This window comes from Pseudochaenichthys georgianus, chromosome 22 (genome assembly GCF_902827115.2).
Source record: "Pseudochaenichthys georgianus chromosome 22, fPseGeo1.2, whole genome shotgun sequence".
Lineage (NCBI taxonomy): Eukaryota > Metazoa > Chordata > Actinopteri > Perciformes > Channichthyidae > Pseudochaenichthys > Pseudochaenichthys georgianus.
Genome location: NC_047524.1, coordinates 5944495 through 5964523, shown reverse-complemented (window position 1 = coordinate 5964523; position 20029 = coordinate 5944495). Strand labels below are relative to the sequence as shown.

At 39.4% G+C, this 20029-nt stretch overlaps 1 protein-coding gene across 1 annotated transcript in view; it reads right to left on the bottom strand.

Moving 5' to 3' along the window:
* Positions 1-15115: 15115 nt before the first annotated feature.
* Positions 15116-20029, bottom strand: part of gfra4a (GDNF family receptor alpha 4a) — a 163858-nt gene continuing 158944 nt past the window's right edge. The window contains exons 7-8 of the mRNA XM_034112251.1: positions 18405-18574; positions 15116-15302 (exon numbers count right to left, since the gene is read on the bottom strand). Of these exons, the coding sequence (XP_033968142.1) occupies positions 15156-15302; positions 18405-18574 (317 nt within the window). The 3' untranslated portion in view covers positions 15116-15155. The remainder of the gene's footprint in view (positions 15303-18404; positions 18575-20029) is intronic.

The window sequence follows — 20029 nt, the reverse complement described above, 5'->3', positions numbered from 1 at the left end:
AGCTTATCAATTACTTGTGTGTGCTTGATTTCCCTTGCAGATCTTCTCAAAACCGGGGCTGTTGTTTTGAGACTGCCCCTCTCAGTTCATTCTCAATGTTCAGCTTTGATCTGTATTTCGTTTTGATGGCAGCAACAGCAGAAAAAGCCTATCTCACACAAGTAGGATGTTGCAAAAGATTAGATAGAGTTTTATTGTCTCCCTTAGGAGAAATTTGTCTTGGGCATCGAGATAATACACATAAAAAACATTCAGGTCAATCAGTCATAGATACAGAGCAGAGATCACATATCACATGGCAAAGAAACAACAAGAAACATACAGGTACCGAACTTTCCCTATTGCACATACATAATCAAATTGCACTTTCCCTATTGCATTCATACTGTACATAATCAAATATTGCACTTTTCCCTATTGTATTTATACATAAATCAAATATTGCACTTTCCCCTACTGTATTCATACACAAATCAATATTGCACTTTCCCTATTTCACCTATGCATAGTGTCCGTCAAATTGCACATATCCCTATTGTGTCCATATTTACACACAATGCACTTTCCCTATTTAACCTTCTCGATTGCACAAACTACACTGTAAACATTGCACCTCCCAACAACTCCTAACAGCATAATCACAGTTATTTCTGACTGTTCAGCAGCTTGATTGACAGCAGAACAAAGGAAGACTTATACCTGTTCAGTTTACAGTTTGGTAATCTATACCTTCTGCCCGAGGGCAGCAACTCAAACTCTCTATACAGGATGTGTTTGGGGTCGCATGTGATTTTACGGCCTTGCTTTCTCACCATCTCCTCAAATATCTCCTGAAGAGAGGATGGTGGAAGCATGCCAATTATTTTTCCAGCCCTTTTTATCAAGCTCTGGAGTTGTGATTTAGATTTAACTGACAAGTTACCAAACCATGTTGTGATGCCATAACGAATAATAGACTCAATTGCTGCCCTGTAGAACATTAACATGATGCATTTATCCACTCCATGAACCCTGAGCCGACGCAGAAAATACAGGCGCTGGCTTATCTTTGAGCATACCTGATCCACCTGATGGGCCCAGCCTAACTGAGCATCAAAATAAATCCCCAAATATTTAAAACGTGTAACCTGCTCAACTCCCTCCCTGTTGATAAGGACGGGGCTGTGATCGCCTGCTGACCTGGGGTCAAAGATAATTTCCTTTGTTTTTTTAACATTTAACACCAGGTTGTGCGCCTCACACCACTTCACGACCTCTTCAATCTCAAGTTTATAAAGAGAAATGTCTGAGTCTCTAGTCAGTAAACTAAGTATGGCTGTGTCATCAGAGAACTTTATAATGTGGTTGTGTGTGTGCTGACTCCTATACTCATTTGTGTAGAGTGTGAAGAGAAGAGGCGAGCTAACGCAGCCTTGCGGTGCCCCTGTGCTTATGACCTGTGTGTCAGAGAGGGTCGAGTTCACTTTCACCTGCTGCTGTCTTTCAGTTAGGAAGGAGTGGTACCATCTGATCAAGTAAGGGTTCACATCCATCTGTTTGAGCTTTTTTAACATGATTTGGGGAAGAATAGTATTAAAAGCTGAGCTAAAGTCCATGAACATTAATCTAGCATAAGCTAAAGGGTTTTCCAGGTGTTTTAGAATAAAGTGAGTTGTAGAGGTCAGAGCATCATCTGTACCTCTACCATCGCTGTACGCAAACTGGTAGGGGTCCAAGAGGTGTTGCACCTCAGTTCGCAAGTTCCCTACAATAATCCGTTCCAGTGACTTCATAACTATTGAGGTCAAAGCCACTGGTCTGAAGTCGTTGTTGTCATGTGGGCATGGTTTTTTTGCAACTGGTATGATGACAGCTTTCAAAAGGCAGCATTATGCCCACAGCTCTCTGACCAATGAGATATTTTCGAGCAGTGTTTATAATAATAATAATACATTTGATTTATATAGGTGCACTTTAAAATCAACGTCATCTCAAGGTGCATCACAAAGCTAAAAGGAGAAAATAATAAAATAAAAAAATCTTCCCGCGACCCCCCTGCAGTACCTCCGCGACCCACCAGGGGTCGAGCCCCACAGTTTGAAAAGCACTGAATCGATCCGATCTCCATTCAGAAAACATGCATTTTATTGCTAAATTAAGCTCTGTTGCTTGGATATCACTAGATCCTGTTACATCAGCATAATATAAAAGTACATAATGATTGATGTGTAAATTAGCATAATTACTACCTAGCAGCTAGCTGCTAACGGCCGCCTCGTTAATATAAAATCCATCATAACAATTTAACAAAATATTTGACAAAAACATCCACTTGGGCTCAAGTCAACTCAAGGATGAACTGATTAGACTGTGGGGTTCAAAAGTCAAGTTCACGGTGACCATAGCTCAATAATTAATAAGCTTATAGGACAGCTTCATTCAAATTGACTGGTTGGTGGAGTTATTCTTCTGTCTTATACACTATTTCCTTATCTTCCTTCCACATCATCTCTCCAATACTCATCTTTCCTTTCTTCTTTCCATCCCAAACTGTGTTCATTGTTTCTTAACATGTATTCTCCTATTTCTCCTTTCATCATTCTCATCCAGTGTTTCTTTCTCATCTCTTCTCCTCTTCAATTTGCTGACTTATTTCTCCTCTCTTTGTTCCTCTGTCTCCATCTACCACCTTGCCTATCACCCCTGCTTCTCTTTCTTTCAGTCCTTTATCCTCTCCCTTGTCCGCACTTTTTCGTGTTAATCCTGTTACTGCACTTCCTCACCTGACACTTCTTTTATCGCTTCATCCCTCCAGCTTTCTTCCTTCTTATTCTCTCACTGCTGTCTCTTTTCATTACTGCTCTCTCCAGCTACTCTCTTCTTCTGTCTTCTCATAACTCTCTCCTTCCTCCCTGATTCCCACTTCTGTTTTTCACACTTCACCATCAACTTCTCTTCTTCTCTCTATCTCACCTACCCCCTTCTTCTTCTCCTCTTTTCCTCCGCTGACCCTGTTTACCCCTCCCCGCCTCAGGAACTCCACTACGGTGTAAACAGATGATTAGGTGCTGGCGCTGCCCTTTGATTTCAACTCTTTGACTAAATCCATCCTGATCATTTTGACAAGCTGCACACTGCTGCTCTGAAGCAGTTGGCTGATAATGAGCCTCTTATTTGTTTCCCTCCTTCACATTATGGTGATGGTGCTTACATTATGAAACTATACCCGCCCCCTCGAGTTTATTTTTGGCTAGGCTAAGATTGTTTGCAGACTTTACATTCGTCTATACATTTTCAGGTCATCTTGTCTTTATTGCTTTCACCAAACAGTCTAATCTAATTTTCTCTCCTCGGCTCTGATTCAGCCGGGTTTTCAGCAAATCTGTCATGGGCAATAACGTCTAGAAAAAAATCTCCCCCATCGTATTTAAAATTTGCTGAACAAAGGTTACACGGTGAAATGTAATTCTCCGAAATGCTGCATTTGTGTTTCCTTGTTGCAGACGTTTGTTTTTCCCTCTGTCTCTCATGTCTGGCTGACAGCATTAGACACATTATCACAATTAGTCAACTTTTCTCAGAGGAGTTGTTTCGCATCCATCCACCCCCGCTTCATCATATATACTGTACTGAGCTGTTGATGTGATTATGTTTACCTCCTCACTACTTGTTACGTTGAAGGGTTTCTCTCAAAATGAATCTACATCTGTCTGTTTGCAGGTGTCTTCTAAGATGTTTTAACAGCACACAATGGCTACAGTATTACAGTGAACATTTGTGATGCTTAATTTGACGTACAGTAGGACATGATTTGCTCATTTTGGCTTACAAATGTAGATCAAAAGTGTAATTCTTTCGGAATGGCTATATGTAAAAATGTATTTAAATGTAGTGCAGTCAAATGTACATCATTTTCCTCTAAAATGTGCTGGAGTACAAGTATAAATTAGTATAAAATGGAATTACTCAAAAATAATACTAGTAGGCATATTACAAAATAGTAGGCATACTGTACTTAGATGCAGTATATGCTCTGAGTTTCATGACACTACTGCAAGCCTATTACGAGCTGGAAAGGCATATTGTCCCTGCAAATATAGCCAACACAACTTTATAATAAAATGCACAGAATTAACGTTTTCCGACTGAAGACGACTGTTCCTGAGTTAAAAGGTAACAGAATTGATTTGTTTTGTATTCAAACAAAGTTGGCTTTGGCTTTATTTTATTATTTCCTATTAGTTTTTCTTCCGGCTTCCGGTCATTAGTAGGCCTATAACACACTACACACCTGAGGAAAGTTAGTCTGTGCACTTTTCCTACAAATACTCCGCTATTTAGGTAAGAGTGGCTACAAGTGTAAACATGTACCGCTTTGTTGGTTATTATGTGTTCAGTTTGAACTTGTGGAAACAGGCAATTAGGTTAATTACCTGAAGACGATTACGCTACATTAGCATTGCAATGCTTACTGAAATAGTGGTGCATGTAGCCATGGAAACACTGGTAGCTGGTGTTGGGTTTGGGCTAGCCTGTACATCCTATATTTCACCGACATATTTGATTAACAGAAAGTTCTATAAGTGTCTTATGTTATAAGTTATGAGCTGTTATATGTTAAAAGGCCTACTGTATTGTGCAAAATCCACTTGTTCGTGTCTTTTCCACGTGTCCCCTCTCAGCACTTTAGAGACGGGACTGAAACAGAGGGGTTTATGGCATGCTACAACACTTCAGAGACATGTTCTGTATATACCTGAGACCTATTTATACTGATGAAAAAGAGTATAATAATAGGTACAAAAACACTGAGTGACAGTTTAGATAATAAGGCTAATTATAGTACGATGTGTCTTTGAAAAGTTTGTGAAAATACTCCCCCCCATGAATCACAAAAACTATATTAAAACACAATCTATGCATCATAATGAATCCTTATATGAAGCACAAGCATGTCAGACTTAAACCCCGTGACCCACTAGATAGAAGACCAAAACGAGTAAAAGTATAAAATATTATCACCACAGTTTAGAGAAAAAAACTAGCTGCCAACCAAGGATAGAAATAACCGCCTCCCATTCCCCACCCCTGCTAAAGAGTTTTAAAACACCTTTGTATTACTAAGATCATCGTCCTATAATAGGTGCATTATATAACACCGATAAAATTGTAACTCCGACCATATTTTTGGTTTCATATTGGCCTTTATTAAAGCCTAACCTAATCATCTGCTTTATTGTTGCAGAAGTAAAAGTTCCCCCCAGACTGCAGTTTGTAAAACATGTTATGAGTATTATTTTTCCACATTGCTGCTCAGAGAAGATAGCTCAATGTGGCGATTCACTAATTAATATTCATTCATTAACTCATAAACCTGCCTTAAAAGAACTGCTTGTCAAATTCTGTCATATTTTAATCTACTTTGTTTGTTTGTTTGATTCAAAAGGACGTTTAAATTGTACTTTTATGCAGTACTTGGGGAAATGTACTTAATTCCTTCCACCACTTGGCTTGAGATGTTGAGTGACCAGTAATGCTTTGCAGCTTTCCTGTGTTATCTCGAGGAAGTTTCTCACTTCACTGCAGCTCCAAACTTATTCCACCTTTGTGACATTCCTGCAACAGAAGTTTATTTATTCCGTTTCACCCATCTCTCTTGGCTTTCTGCCTTTTTCCTTCTCCACTGTAAATGCTAAAATGATGGTGACAGCTGCTTCCACTTGTGCTAGAGTGTCACCTGTTATGAGACATATGCTGAGTATTTCCATCGCTTTTTCAGCATTTATAACTGACAATATGTAGTATATTTTCAAGCATTTTGTAGTTAAGGCTGAACATTCATTACGTGTTTTCCTTAAAAAAATACAGATTCCTTGTTTTTCCATGTCTAGGCAGCTTCACTGAAGAAGTCCAGACCCTGATCATATTCTGATAATAAGGTAAGATAAAACCACCCAAAAACAATACAACTAAAATGCAAGAATTTATAAAACAGATTGTGTTGTCTTTAGGATTGTAGCAGGACATGTACTGCAGTCAAGGTCTTGTTTGTTTGATATGATATATTTACCTTTAATAATGTAGTCTAAGGTAGAGGAGGCCTTAAAGGACCCTGCAGAACCACAAATAATTGTACTGATGATCTCATATATTATTAGTGAGCATCTTTCATGTCTACTTCAATTTCTTGTTAAGTAAAGAAAACGTAGCATCTCTTGATCTCAGATACTTCTCTAGTTAGATCGGGTTTGCTCATATCTGTTACAAGAATATCCATTCATATAATACCGTTCATACAAGATTAAAAAAAGCATGTTGTTTCCCTATCATCCATAACCTCAAATATAGAGCTGTTTTACACACATTATTGACCTGAATGCACCCAAACAACATAGAAGCACAAAATCACTCGAGTAATTTATTCCTAACATTTAAATGTAAATGAGAGTGACACTGTTTAAAGATGCAAGAGGTCATTTTTAAAGTACTTCTTCATTTAGTTTAGTCTGATTAAAATATATTTTTAGTATGTATATTGTTCATTTGGTGCTGCATCTGCCCTGATTTTTTAAATGTAAATAATGGAGGGAATAATTTGGGGATCTAAAAATGCCACAGGCCAATTAAGGAACCCTGTTATAGATATATAAAAGTTTCACATGTCACACTGTTCCCAGCTTCCTGTCGCTGGTCAGGGTTCTGGCCGTTCATCATCCTGCAGCAGCTACAGTAAGTGGGACAGCAGGAATCTGTCCCACTTACTGTAGCTGTTGACCCAAAACATGGAGACTGGCATCCATTACAGCCACATATGAAACGCACATCTGGCACAGCTGGAGCCGCTCTGAGGGGCAGCGTGACGGCCGGGACACACAGCGCAGTGGGGGGATGATTATGCAGTCTTTAAATTTCACTTTAAGGTACTTTTAAACAGTGCTGGACAGTGTTTAAGTACATTTATTTTTTCAGATACTTGTAATTGGAGTATTTTGTTTCTGTGTCACTTCAGACTTTACTCCACTCTACTTAAGTTCCCATGGAAATATTGTACTTTTTATTTCAAACACCTTTAGTTTTTGGTCACCTTGTCAATCAATCAATCAATCAATCAATCAATCAATCAATCAATCAATCAATTAATCAATCAATCAATCAATCAATCAATCAATCAATGTTTATTTATATAGCCCAATATCACAAATGTTACATTTGTCTCAGTGGTCTTCACAGTGTGTACAGAATATCAGTATGACAATACGACACCCTCTGTCCTTAGACCCTCACATCGTACAAGGAAAAACTTCCGAAGAAAACCCACAGTTTAAAGGGAAAAATGGGAGAAACCTCAGGGAGAGCAACAGAGGAGGGATCCCTCTCCCAGGACGGACAGACGTGCAATAGATGCCGTGTGTAAATTGAAAAGATAATACATTTGCAACATAGGTAGTCCAAATGTTTGGAAATGCATGTGTGTATAATAGGAAGATGAATCCTCGAGGATATCCATCCAGGACCGATGATCCAGGACCACAGCCACGACTCGCGATCCAGGGCTCGTGATCCAGGACACAGGACCGCAGGATCATCCATGACTCCGGATCCCGGCGTATATAGACACCAAAAAGAAAGAGATTTGGGGAAGCTGGGTTAATCGGAACATGAGAGTACACAGGTATAGACAGAGAGAAGGAAGAAGTAAGATGTCCCCCGACAAACTAAGCCTATATCAGCAAAACTAGGGGCTGAATCTAATCAGCCCTAACTATAAGCTTTATCAAAAAGGAAGGTCTTAAGTGCACTCTTAAAAACGAATAGGGTGTCTGCCACCCGAACACAAACTGGAAGCTGATTCCACAAATGTGGAGCTTGATAAGAAAAGGCTCTGGCTCCCATTGTACTTTTAGAGATTCTAGGAACAACCAACAACCCTGCATTCTTGGAACGCAATGCCCTAGTAGGACAGTAGGGTATAATGAGTTCTTTAAGGTAAGATGGCGCCTGCCCATTAAGGACTTTGTAGGCGAGAAGAATAATTTTAAATTCTATCCTGTGTTCTATAGGGAGCCAGTGTAAGGCAGCCAGAACAGGAGTAATGTGGTCCCTTTTCCTAACTCTGGTTAGTACACGAGCTGCAGCATTTTGAATCAGCTGAAGCGACTTGACTGACTTCTTGGTACTCCCTGATAATAAAGAGTTACAATAATCCAGCCTAGAAGTAACAAATGCATGGACTAGTTTCTCTGCATCGTTTTGAGGCAAGATATGCCTGATTTTTGCAATGTTACGTAGATGGAAGTAGACGGTCCTTGAAATTGATTTTATGTGGGCGTTAAAGGATAAATCCTGATCAAATATAACACCAAGATTCCTTATAGTCTCACTGGAGGCCAAATTAATGCCATCCATAGTTAGTATATCTTTAGATAATTTGTTTCGTAGATTCTTCGGGCCAAGTACAATAACTTCAGTTTTGGTCGTGTTTAACATCAAAAAGTTTAAGGTCATCCACGTTTTTAAGTCCTTAAGGCAGTCTTGAATTTTATTTAGATGATTAATTTCATCAGGCTTGATTGATAAATATAGTTGAGTATCATCCGCATAACAATGAAAGTTTACAGAATGATTCCTTATAATATTGCCTAACGGAAGCATATATAATGTGAACAAAATAGGTCCGAGCACTGAGCCCTGTGGCACTCCATGGCTAACTTTGGTTTGCGTGGAAGATTCATCGTTAACACGTACAAACTGAGAGCGTTCAGATAGATAGGACCTAAATCAGCCTAAAGCAGTTCCCTGTATGCCAACTAAGTGCTCTAGTCTTTGCAATAGGATATCATGGTCGATAGTATCAAATGCAGCACTGAGATCGAGCAAAACAAGAATAGAGACAAGTCCCTTGTCTGAGGCTATTAGAATGTCATTTGTGACTTTAACCAGAGCTGTCTCTGTGCTATGATGTGTTCTAAAGCCAGACTGAAAATCTTCAAATAAATCATTGTTTTTTAAGTAATCACACAACTGTTTTGCGACCGCTTTCTCAAGATTTATTGAGAGTTACGGAAGATTAGAAATAGGTCTATAGTTGGCTAAAACCTCTGGATCGAGGTTGTGCTTTTTAAGAAGCGGTTTTATCACTGCTACTTTGAATGATTGTGGAACATAGCCTGATAATAAAGACATATTCATAATATTTAATAAAGAAGTGCTAATTAATGGAAAAACTTCCTTCAACAGCTTAGTTGGAATTGGGACTAACATGCACGTTGATGGTTTAGAAGAGAGAATCATTGAATGTAATTGTTCAAGGTTTATGGCTGAAAAGCATTCTAGTTTACTATCTAGTGTAATTTTAGAACTTACGTTTCCGGGAGCTGTTGATAACACTATACTGGTCAAAGGCAGGAGGTCATTAATTTTGTTTCTAAGAGTAACAATTGTATCGTTAAAAAAGCACATAAAATCATTACTACTGAGTGCTATGGGAATAGAAGGCTCAATGGAGCTGTGGCTCTCTGTCAGCCTGGCTACAGTGCTGAAAAGAAATCTTGCATTATTCTTATTCTCATCTATTAATGAAGAGTAGTAGGCTGCTCTCGCTTTACGCAGTGCTTTCTTATATTCATTGAGACTAATATGCCAAATTAAACGAGATTGTTCAAGTTTAGTGGAACGCCATATCCTTTCAAGTTGTCTAGACTTTTGCTTTATTTTGCGGGTTTCGGCATTATGCCATGGAGCTAATCTATGTTGTTTTATTTTCTTCTTTTTCAAAGGAGCAATAGATTCTAATTTTATTCGCAGCGCATCTATAGCACTATCAACAACATGATCAATTTGGGGTGGTGTACATTTTGTATAAGTTTCCTCCCCTACATGCAGACATGCTATCGAGTTAAGCATTGGTGGAATCTCTTCTTTAAATGTGGCTATAGCACTAACAGATAGGTTTCTGCTGCAGGAGCTTTTGACTAATGCTTTGTAGTCTCGTAATAGTACTTCAAAAGTTACTAAGAAATGGTCGGATAAAGCAGGATTATGCGGTTCGACTAATAGTTGCTCAATTTCAATACCACAAGTCAGAACAAGGTCGAGAGTGTGATTATAGCAGTGGGTTGGTTTATTTACATGCAACAGTAAGGCTATTTTTATCATCGTCAACATGAATATTAAAGACACCAACGATAATTACTTTGTCTGTTTTAAGAACCAAAGTTGATAAAAACTCAGAGAATTCTGATAAGAATTCTGAATAAGGACCTGGTGCACGATACACTGTAACAAATAAGATTAGCTGCAAAGTTTTCCAGGTCGGATGCGTAAGACTAAAAACGAGGCTTTCAAAGGAGGTATAATTTAATTTTGGTTTAGTATTGATAAGTAAACTTGAGTCAAAGATTGCTGCAACTCCACCTCCTCGGCCCGTGCCTCGAGCAATATGAGTGTTGATATGGCTGGGTGGAGTGGCCTCATTTATGCTGACATATTCTTCATGTCTCAACCAAGTTTCAGTGAGACAGCATATATCAATATTATAATCTGATATTAAATCATTTACCAATATTGCTTTAGATGCTAGAGATCTTGTGTTTAAGAGACCACATTTAATCTTCCTGTTTTGTTGCACTGTAGTAGTTGTTACATTTACTTTTATTAGGTTATTATGTATGACACCTCTATTAGGTTTTACCTTAAATTGTCCTTGGGCAGACACACACACCGCTAATATTGGGTATTTTATTGGGTTCGGGATTCCTATGGATGACTGCCTAGGAGAGAGCGCAGAGAAGCGTGAAAGACTGCGACTCCGCCTCCTGGTCTCAACTCCAGTTTGTCATGGATTAAGTCCACAAAGCCCTGAAATGTTTGCCGAAATGAGATCGGCACCTTCCAAAGTAGGATGAATGCCGTCTCTCTTAATCAGACCAGGTTTTCCCCAGAAGGCTGTCCAATTATTTACGAAGCCCACATTGTTTGCTGGGCACCACCAAGACAACCAGCACTGAAATGATGACATGCGGCTATACATGTCATCATTGATCAGATTGGGGAGGGGACCAGAGAAGATTACGGTGTCCGACATTGTTTTAGCATAACTACACACCGAAGAGGAGTGTACATTTTTCTTGTAAATTAAGATTTAACACAACACTTTGGAAGAACTTCAAAACATGATGCCTTGATGTAGAGTCAGCCAACACACATTATATTTAAGTTCTTGAATCAATAAGTGGCTTGACAGAAGATTAATAAGAGTCATTTTGCTCATTGTTTAAGTGTTTCTTTCTAAAACAATTCACAGTTCTGGCTTCAAAAAAGTGAAGATCTTCTGCTGCTCCTTTAAAATATTGTAATAATTGAATAGTAATAATTTCAGATTTTGTTCTGCATTTTCTCTTTCTGATCATTATTCTTACTTGAGTATGTCTCTCAATGCAGTAGCCTACTTTAAGAGTGTAGCATTTGTACTTTTACTTAAGAAGGAGGATCTGAATGCTTTTTTCTCCTTTGCTTTAGACAAATATTTGTGCCTGTAAATTACTACAATAAAAATGTTGTTGTGGTTCATATTCGGCACTTTATTGTGCTCCTCTTCAAGCTATTTTCCCGCATCTAGGTCTTCCTCGACTGCCTCACTGTTTACCCTCGTGCCATAGCCGCGAGGTATACAGTAAGTTAAAGAAACACACACTTGGTCCGCGTTTGTTGACACCAGGGGTCTCATTTATTAAAGTTTCTGATGCTCAAAGTTGTGCTTCGTAAAGTTGTCAGAATCAGCCTCTCAGTGATTTTCTTTCTGACATATCAAAAGCAAAACTTTGGATATAATCCCTTTTATTATTACCCAAGGTTTCAATGTTATTGACATCATATATATGGTATACACTGTGTAGTATATACACTATACTATAACATCTTTACAAATCCTGCCCTGTGTGTCATGGATATTTGACTCGATGCCAGGGGCGCTGCCAGAGGGAGGAAAAGGGCAGGTAGTTCCTCTGAAGTACAGAGAGGTGATGCTGACTGAGATAAACCTGGAGGGGGTCAAGAGTCGCATCATCTCAGGAGACCAAAGGTTTAAAGGAGGGTGAAAAAGTATATCCCCTGTGCGCTAGAGAACTGGTCAAAATGCATCTCCGTTTACAGTGTCTTCTTTATTTGCAGGAAGTGACACGTGTCATCAGGGATTGTTGGGTGCAGAGCAGCTGATTGGTCAGTCACGGCTCCAGAGGACAGGACGCCGGAGGACTGATAAACCGAGGCGAGGCGACAGAGCTCGGCTGGTGTCACATCATGATAAGAGACAGAAGCCTTGTGAAACTACAGGTATCGCTCACACACTTCTTATCGACAGAAAGCCAAGAACTGCATTTATGGATATTTGTGTGTTTGTTTATGTGCTCAGGTTTGGAGATATCTGGCTTCTTCTTTTGTATGCTGCCACCCGTAGTCTACTTCTGTGGTTTGAAATGATTTGAAGTAAAGAAAAGGATTCTTTCCTGACACGATTGTCACATATTGATTCCACACTTGAGGGCGCATTTAACAGTGCTCACCAGTGACAGGTAGGGTGGGGGGGTGTTATTGAATCGTCAATGGGGGGAGCCTCGCTGCGGGGACATACTACAGATGGCCAGTCCGCCCCTGAAAAATGTCTATGCACACGTTATTATTATTAATAATAATAATACAAATAATAATAATTTAAAAAAAATTAAAACTTTAAAAAATGTTTTATCATCTCGTGACCCCCCCTCGGAGACCCCCACTTTGGAAACCCCTGTGCTAGCTAATGAATTGCAAATATAATAAGTTAGCTTTTCAAACAAGATTTTGCAGCATGTCTAAGACTGCTACCAGGTCGTGTCTAAAGGCCTAAGCCACTAAGGAACCAACCTGATTCTGTAGTTCCCCCTCAGCTATAGGGCGCTTTAAGTGTCTTTTAAACTGTTGTTTTTCTTTACCAGCATCAAATTCGCTGTTATTCACCCTCAACACTCTCATTAGTGTCTTTTCCCTCTGATAAAATTACCAACTCCATGTTAGCCACCAGCTGGTGAACAGAGTGGACCATTTAGCTGATATTTCCCTTAAGAGTAAGTGTAAAGTTAACATTGATCTTAGATTTGGAAATTGACCACTTTTTACAGTCATTTAACAACTTTAAGGTGATAATGTGGCAGTTATGTGTTTCTAAGAAGCCACAATACAGTGTAGTGTTTTGAACTGGCTAGTACATTTGTTAATAGTAGAACTATTTACAAATATTTTTTATTTAATCATTTCAGAAAAATAGGAAACTTGTTGAGTTTAGATGCAAAAGAAGAGAAAGAAGAAAAAGGTCATGTGTAGATGCATCAGAGCTTGGTATTAAAACATCACTATTACATCTTTATTGTATTTTTGATGGCAGCAGCAAAATCAGAGAGCAATATCTCAAAACCTGGGCAGATCAAACCAGAAATATCACCATGTCCTACTCCTGAGGGGAGAGAAGGTGCTTGTGCTACCAAACGGCCCCTTTAGGCCAGGCTGTTAAATCACATTTGGGGGCTAATTTCAAAATAGCATGGATATGGTGAGGAGGATTTAACAGTTTCTCCTCTTCCTGTAGAACTTGCCCGGCAAAATCCAACATGTGTTGTGCTGTTATGACAATATCACAAGCTTCTTTTGTGAACTGGAACTAGAATGTGTCATTTTCATCAAGTCCGCTTATAGCTCGGAGGAACTGGGTGTTAAAATCAGCATATGTTTGTGTCTTTTAATAACGCAGTGAAACAAATGGCTGTATCTTCAGATAACTCAATTCAATGGCAGTATTCGAGATGACACATTCCTTGTTAAGAGCGTAAACCATCCTCTGTCTCTCTCGGTCTCAACACTTTTTCCTAGACATGTCCGCTCTACAAAGCAGAACTTCAACAGCACATATTGTAAATGCTCCGGCGTCCCACGTTGAGCTGAGAGTCCCGGGAAGTAGCGAGACAACGCGGGTCAGCGCTCGCATCTCACAAGTCTCTCCAAAGACAGATGCATCCGTTCATGCATCACGATCCACAGTGTCGGTTTCCCCGGCAGCCCCTCTCACAACGCCAAAGCATGATTGGTCACAAAGTTGTTGATAGATATCTGTTTTCTCTGCGGCAAAGTCCACGTACAGTTAAAAAATATAAACTTGTTTCCATCTCTTGTTGCAACACCAAAACCACATTTTTTTCTTTTTACATTTCTGAATGATAAACAACCCCAAATGTTTGTCAGGGCGTCACACTTAAAGCTGCATGTATGAATATATGAAGAGTCCCCGTCCAAAGTGAGGGACCACTGAATGCGAAACGTGACATCTATTCATACAAAATGATTTATAGCTTTCTCAAATAAAATTACAATACAAGTTAAAGGCTAATATGTAATGTAGGTCCTTATTTGTGTTCAATTTAAATGTATCTGTATATATGTATATATCTTTATTTGGAGACTTCATCCTGAAACTCAAACCACAACAGTCAAAGACTTTCTTGTCGCGATTTATATCGATACATACTTTGTGCTTCCATCCAACAATCTGGGTAACAAAAGGATTAGAAGAAAAACGTGACATTAAAATAAAGAGCAGACTGCTGCATGACACACAGCCACCTTAACATCCCGTGTAACACTTCATCACAGTTCATCTGAGACAAAAGTCTCAACATTTAATATTTTTCTTTTACATCAAGGAATGTTCAGGGACAAAGAAATTGAATAGAATTTTTTTTTATATTTTAAGAGTTTTCCAGCACTGCATCTTCAGTGTCTCTTCTCTGTACACCTCCTGAGCCCCCCCCCCCCCCCCCCCCCCCCCCCCCTCACAGAGTCTGGATGTGTGAAGTCATGTGGTACAGTTTGCTTTTGGGCAGGCATGAAGCAGGAAATGAGGCGTGTACTTCCTGGTCCCTCCCCTTTTTTCGGGTTGTCTTCTGAGGGAGGTAGGCTGCACAACACATCTGCTGAGTCATGATTCACAAAAAGGGATTAAGTGTGATTTTAGTGAGGGGCGGGTGAGTCGACCCTCCCCCCATCATCATCGTTTGACACATAGAAATGGCTCTTTCTCTCTCTCACACCACCCTCCCCCCCCCCCCCCAGGTCTGGAGTTTTGTCCGTGGAGGCCAGGTGAGCGAGGCCTCCTATTGGTCGGAGAGCAGCAGCGTGAGCAGCCAGCCGAGGCCCAGCAGCAGGGAGAGGCGGGCAGGCTCGGCTCCGCGGTCCAGCAGGCCGGGGGAGGGGAGGGTGGAGTCCCCCTCGTCACCCCACAATCTGTCGTTCCCGTTTACCTGGAAGAAAACACACAGGTATCAATTACAATGTTTTTGTCGTCCTTCTTAAGGAATAATTCATATACTTTACCTTTTTGAACGTGTTGACATAGTTTGTCAGGTTTTACCATCACTTTTTTTTAAAGATTTGTTATGACATGATACGAGAGTCATTTAAAAGATGGCCTACAATGAGGAGTGCCAGGTCAGCTCCATCTAGATTTAGACAACATTTATGACATACTGTAAAACACTTTTAAGGGGATACTCGTCAAAGACATACTATGTTTTTTTACAACATACTATACTAGCTTTTTACATTTTTTTATTATAATATGACACTTTTGCAAAATACTATAAGATGTTTTTTTTCATGACAAAACGTACTATCACTTTTTTATACTATTACTTTTTCAACACTATTATTCTGACTTTTTATAACGTACTATGACTTTTTTTTTTTTTAGGAAATTTTAGGATTTATTTTCCTTTGACATACTAAAGGGTTTGAAAAGCCTGTGATACATTACCATGAAAATATCATTTTAAAATACCACTACTTACAAACATGTAAATATAAAGTATAGTATTATGAAAGACTGAAAATGTCAATTTAAAACACTGATGAATAAGATAATAAAGAAATAAAGTTTAAACCTGAAGTCTATCACTAACGGCTCGTCCACACAGCGGCGTGCGTTGACGCTTGCCGGCGGGCGTGTCTGACACTCGACCAACAACCAATCACATGAATCTCCCGCCCCTGACACACAAGCAGCGGTTTGATTGGCTGACGCTTCTGCCGAGGTGTCAAAAGTTGAACATTGCTCAACCGCGTCGCTTCCCACGATGCAGTTCGGCTAAAAGTGACGTCACCCCATTCAAAGTGAATGGGCAGAAGCGTTGGAAGCTTCAACGCACGCCGCTGTGTGGACGGGCCGTAACACTGAAGTTATCTTGCCTTTCCTTTGAATTCTGCTTCTGTCGACGAGCCAGATTTGAATAAAATCAGCATTTCCTGTGTTGAATCAAATGGTGATTTATCAGAGACAGACATTTCAATGTGACAGGATGTTGGTTAAAGAGTTGTATGGGTGATGATATGCCCCCAAGGCATCAGTCCAGACATCATTTAGCGGTTAAATTAACTCTGACTGGTGTCGACACTTCACTTGATCCGGACTTGACACACGTCAGGTGACAAAACGTCCGTGTTCAACAGAGTTTCCCTCCCCGCTCCATCTCTGTAGCGTAATATTAAGTCTAATGCAATCAGAGGAAGATCAACAATAAAGCGTGGGACGAGTAGTTCAAAGCACCCGAGGCGAGAATATATCATTTTAATTGTTGGCCCTTTTTCTTCAGCTTTCCCTCTGGAAATAAGTAAATGGCCTAGTTATACATTTAGCTTGTGAAGTGTATTAATATCGGTTGGCGGACTGTCAATTATGTTTTCTACAGCCTTTTTAAGAGGGAGGAGATCACATTAGGAGCCAAATGCGTGGAGCACATTTCCTTAGCCTCAAGTAAATTGTATTATTTATAAATGTCTCCTAATTATTGAAATTTGAAACTGTGTGTGTGCTTGATGCAATACAAGCTGTCCACTTTAAAATGAATGTGAAACAGAGTTTAATCGTTTACTGTATAACTTCATCGTATTATTTATGTTTACAGAACCTGTTTTGAATTTGAGACGGTACAGTGTTTATTCAGTATTTTCCTCTTCAGTAAAGTCTAGCCGACGTGATTAAACCATCAATATTACCAGCTTATATAACACGTTTGTTTACATCCCGTTTCTCATCTTGTTTAAATTGTCTTTTATTCTCATTATGTTGTTTGTTTTTCTGCTTCTCGCTGAATTATTGTACTGCCGCAGAGATGTAATGACCGCGCTGGGATCAATAAAGTTACATCCAATCTTCAACGCTTCCTTCATCTGAAAACCTCTGCTGATAAACACGCAATAGGCGAGTGTTGGTAAGCAGTGGAGCCGGACCAACCTATTGACTCTATCAGAGAAGACAGGATGCACTGAGTCAGCACATACACACATAGAAACAGCTGCACCAACATGTTTCTCTCTTATTTACATTTGGACTCATACATTGCTTCTAGTGACTTTTGCTGTTGAGAAAATACTATTTAGTTTGTCTTGTCACAATATAAGTGAGTGTTTTTGTACAAGAGAACAACCATCTAATAATGTATTGTCTTGTTTTTTGTTTAACTCTCCAAGAATCAATTTGGTCCTCAAAATCTTAATTACTTGAATCCTAATTAGGGAACAATTGACATTTAGGAAACTCATGGATCATTATTTTCTGTCGTGACTAACAAGTGTGGAGTCACTTAATTATCATTTGTAGGCCTGTCATATTGGCAGAAAAGACAACACATTGCATCCTGGGAATTTTTTCTCATAAAAAAGTAGTTCATTGTAGCGCACTTCTTTTTAATGGCCTCTATGATGTAATGCGGTTTGGATTGTAAATGAGGAAAAAGGAAACGCCTGCACACTCACTCCAGGCCAACATAGTTTTTTTATAGTTTTGTATCTGATCTTTCAACGGTTTCAAGATGTGTTATCACCTGGGGTTTTCTAGAATATTGAATTGAACCAGATAAAACCAATAGATATAAAATATGTCTTACTATCCTGATCCGACCAAGGTGGCTTGTTTGCCTTATAGTGAGCCTTATGAGTAGCCATAGGTGTGCTTGTCACTTTTCAAACATTAAGACCTAACGATGATCTAAATTGGACCAAAATGCATCATTAAAACGTTTGATGCTGTGAGTTATTCTGCAGGCTATCCCTTATCCACTTTGAGGTTGTTTTTGTGAAATTAATTAATCTTATTTAACCTGGCTTACAGATGTGAATTACATAATGCAAGCATCCTACAGATAATTATCTTAAAATACCCTCAGTTCTCTTTACTCAGATTGTCATGACTTTTTCCCAGCCGCAGTGTGTGAATCCCACCCGTCTGCTGCTCCCTGCCGACTAAAACAAACGCCCCAAGTCATCTGCAGCGGTGTGACCCACTTCTGAGTCCGTCTCCATCGCTGTGTTTGGGAAAGTTTTTACATCACATTTCCATCTCGTCTCACCTGAGTCGGTATCTGTGCTTTCAGGATGTTCTGCTCTGTTTCCATGGAGACGCCCTGGGCGGTGGTGGCCATGTTGGGGCTGTGGCTGTCCGTCGCGGGACTCGGCATCGCGGGCCGAGCGGCGCCCGTTCTCTCATCAGATAGGTTCCCAAAGGCCACGATGGAGTTTTCTGAAACACAAGAGAAGCGGAGACGTTGAGTGGAAAGGGGCCGAATGGGAACATCTGTGCCCATTTTCACAGCAGCTCCCACATCGTTTCCTCATTATTTTGTATTCGACACGTCTCTTTGCAATGTGATTGGTCACTATATAATTATGTACTGCAGGACTGTAATCATAAAGTGGTCATGGCGTGTGAGAGCAACTCAACCTCTCAGGGTGAGTCACCAGGCTGCTGAATAAATTAATTTATTTTATTTTACATATAATAACTGTTGCCAATGTCACCAAGTGGAACAGAAACAGACAAGAAGCCTTACCCAACACTAACATTTAACTGTGTACTTTTTCTTCTCCTAATAAGCGATGCATCAGATTCCAAGAAAAATACAACTGTCCCTGAAACAGGAGTGGAGCAGCCTTCTGGATAATGGAAGATCACATTAGTCGAATGTATACATCTTGGCTTTATGGGTCGACAGTGTAGGAAAATGTGTAACATATGAATGAAAACTTTATTACAGACTCAGGGTCCAGATAAAAGACAAGACATTACATAGATAAAAGACAAGGCATTAGATATAATAAATTACATACATAGCATAAAAAGAATTCATAGTTTAAGAATAATTTAAATCAGTGTCCTGCAAAGAGACAACTACACCAATGTCTCCACAGCTGCGATCAGTAGCGTGTAGTACTAAACCTTATGTTCGATAAGGCCAAGAGGATTTCATTATCAGAGTCATTAAGCCGGCAAATACATTTATACATAAGATTTCTTAAAACTGCTTGTAGAGTATTGACTCCTGCAGCCACACACATTTCACTTGCACTAGACCATCGAGGTCTCTTCAGCAATATTCTCATGGCATCATTATAAGCTACTTGAAGTTTCCGTAAACTTGCTTTTCTGTAGTTTGACCACAAATGTGCCGTATAGAGCGGTGTGCAATATGCTCTGAACAGAGACATCTTCACTCCATCTGTACATGCACCAAACTTACGTAGGAGATATATGTTATTCAGGTAACACTTTATATTAAGGTACACAAATTAACCATCAACTAGTTGCTAATTAACATGCATATTATCAGTATATTGGCTCTTTATTTATCATAATAAAACACTTACTTATGCCTTATTCTACATATTCTACAAGTAATAAGCCATTAGTTGAGAGTTTTTCCTCAATAACCCTCTAATTAGTGCTTATTTATTGCAAGTAAGGAAGTTGTTGGACATGAGTTTTGTTCTTAATATGCTCTGCTCAATAAGGTCAATAAGGCAGCAGTAACACAAGAATAGTAATTCTCCCATAATAACACTTAACAAATATGAGCAGCCTAATTAGAGTCAAACTACTAGTTAATTGGTTATGAACAAGACTTCACTTTAGATTAGGGAACATATTCTTACATGTAGATAGAAATACCTCATTTTGAGTTAATTAAACACAATTAAC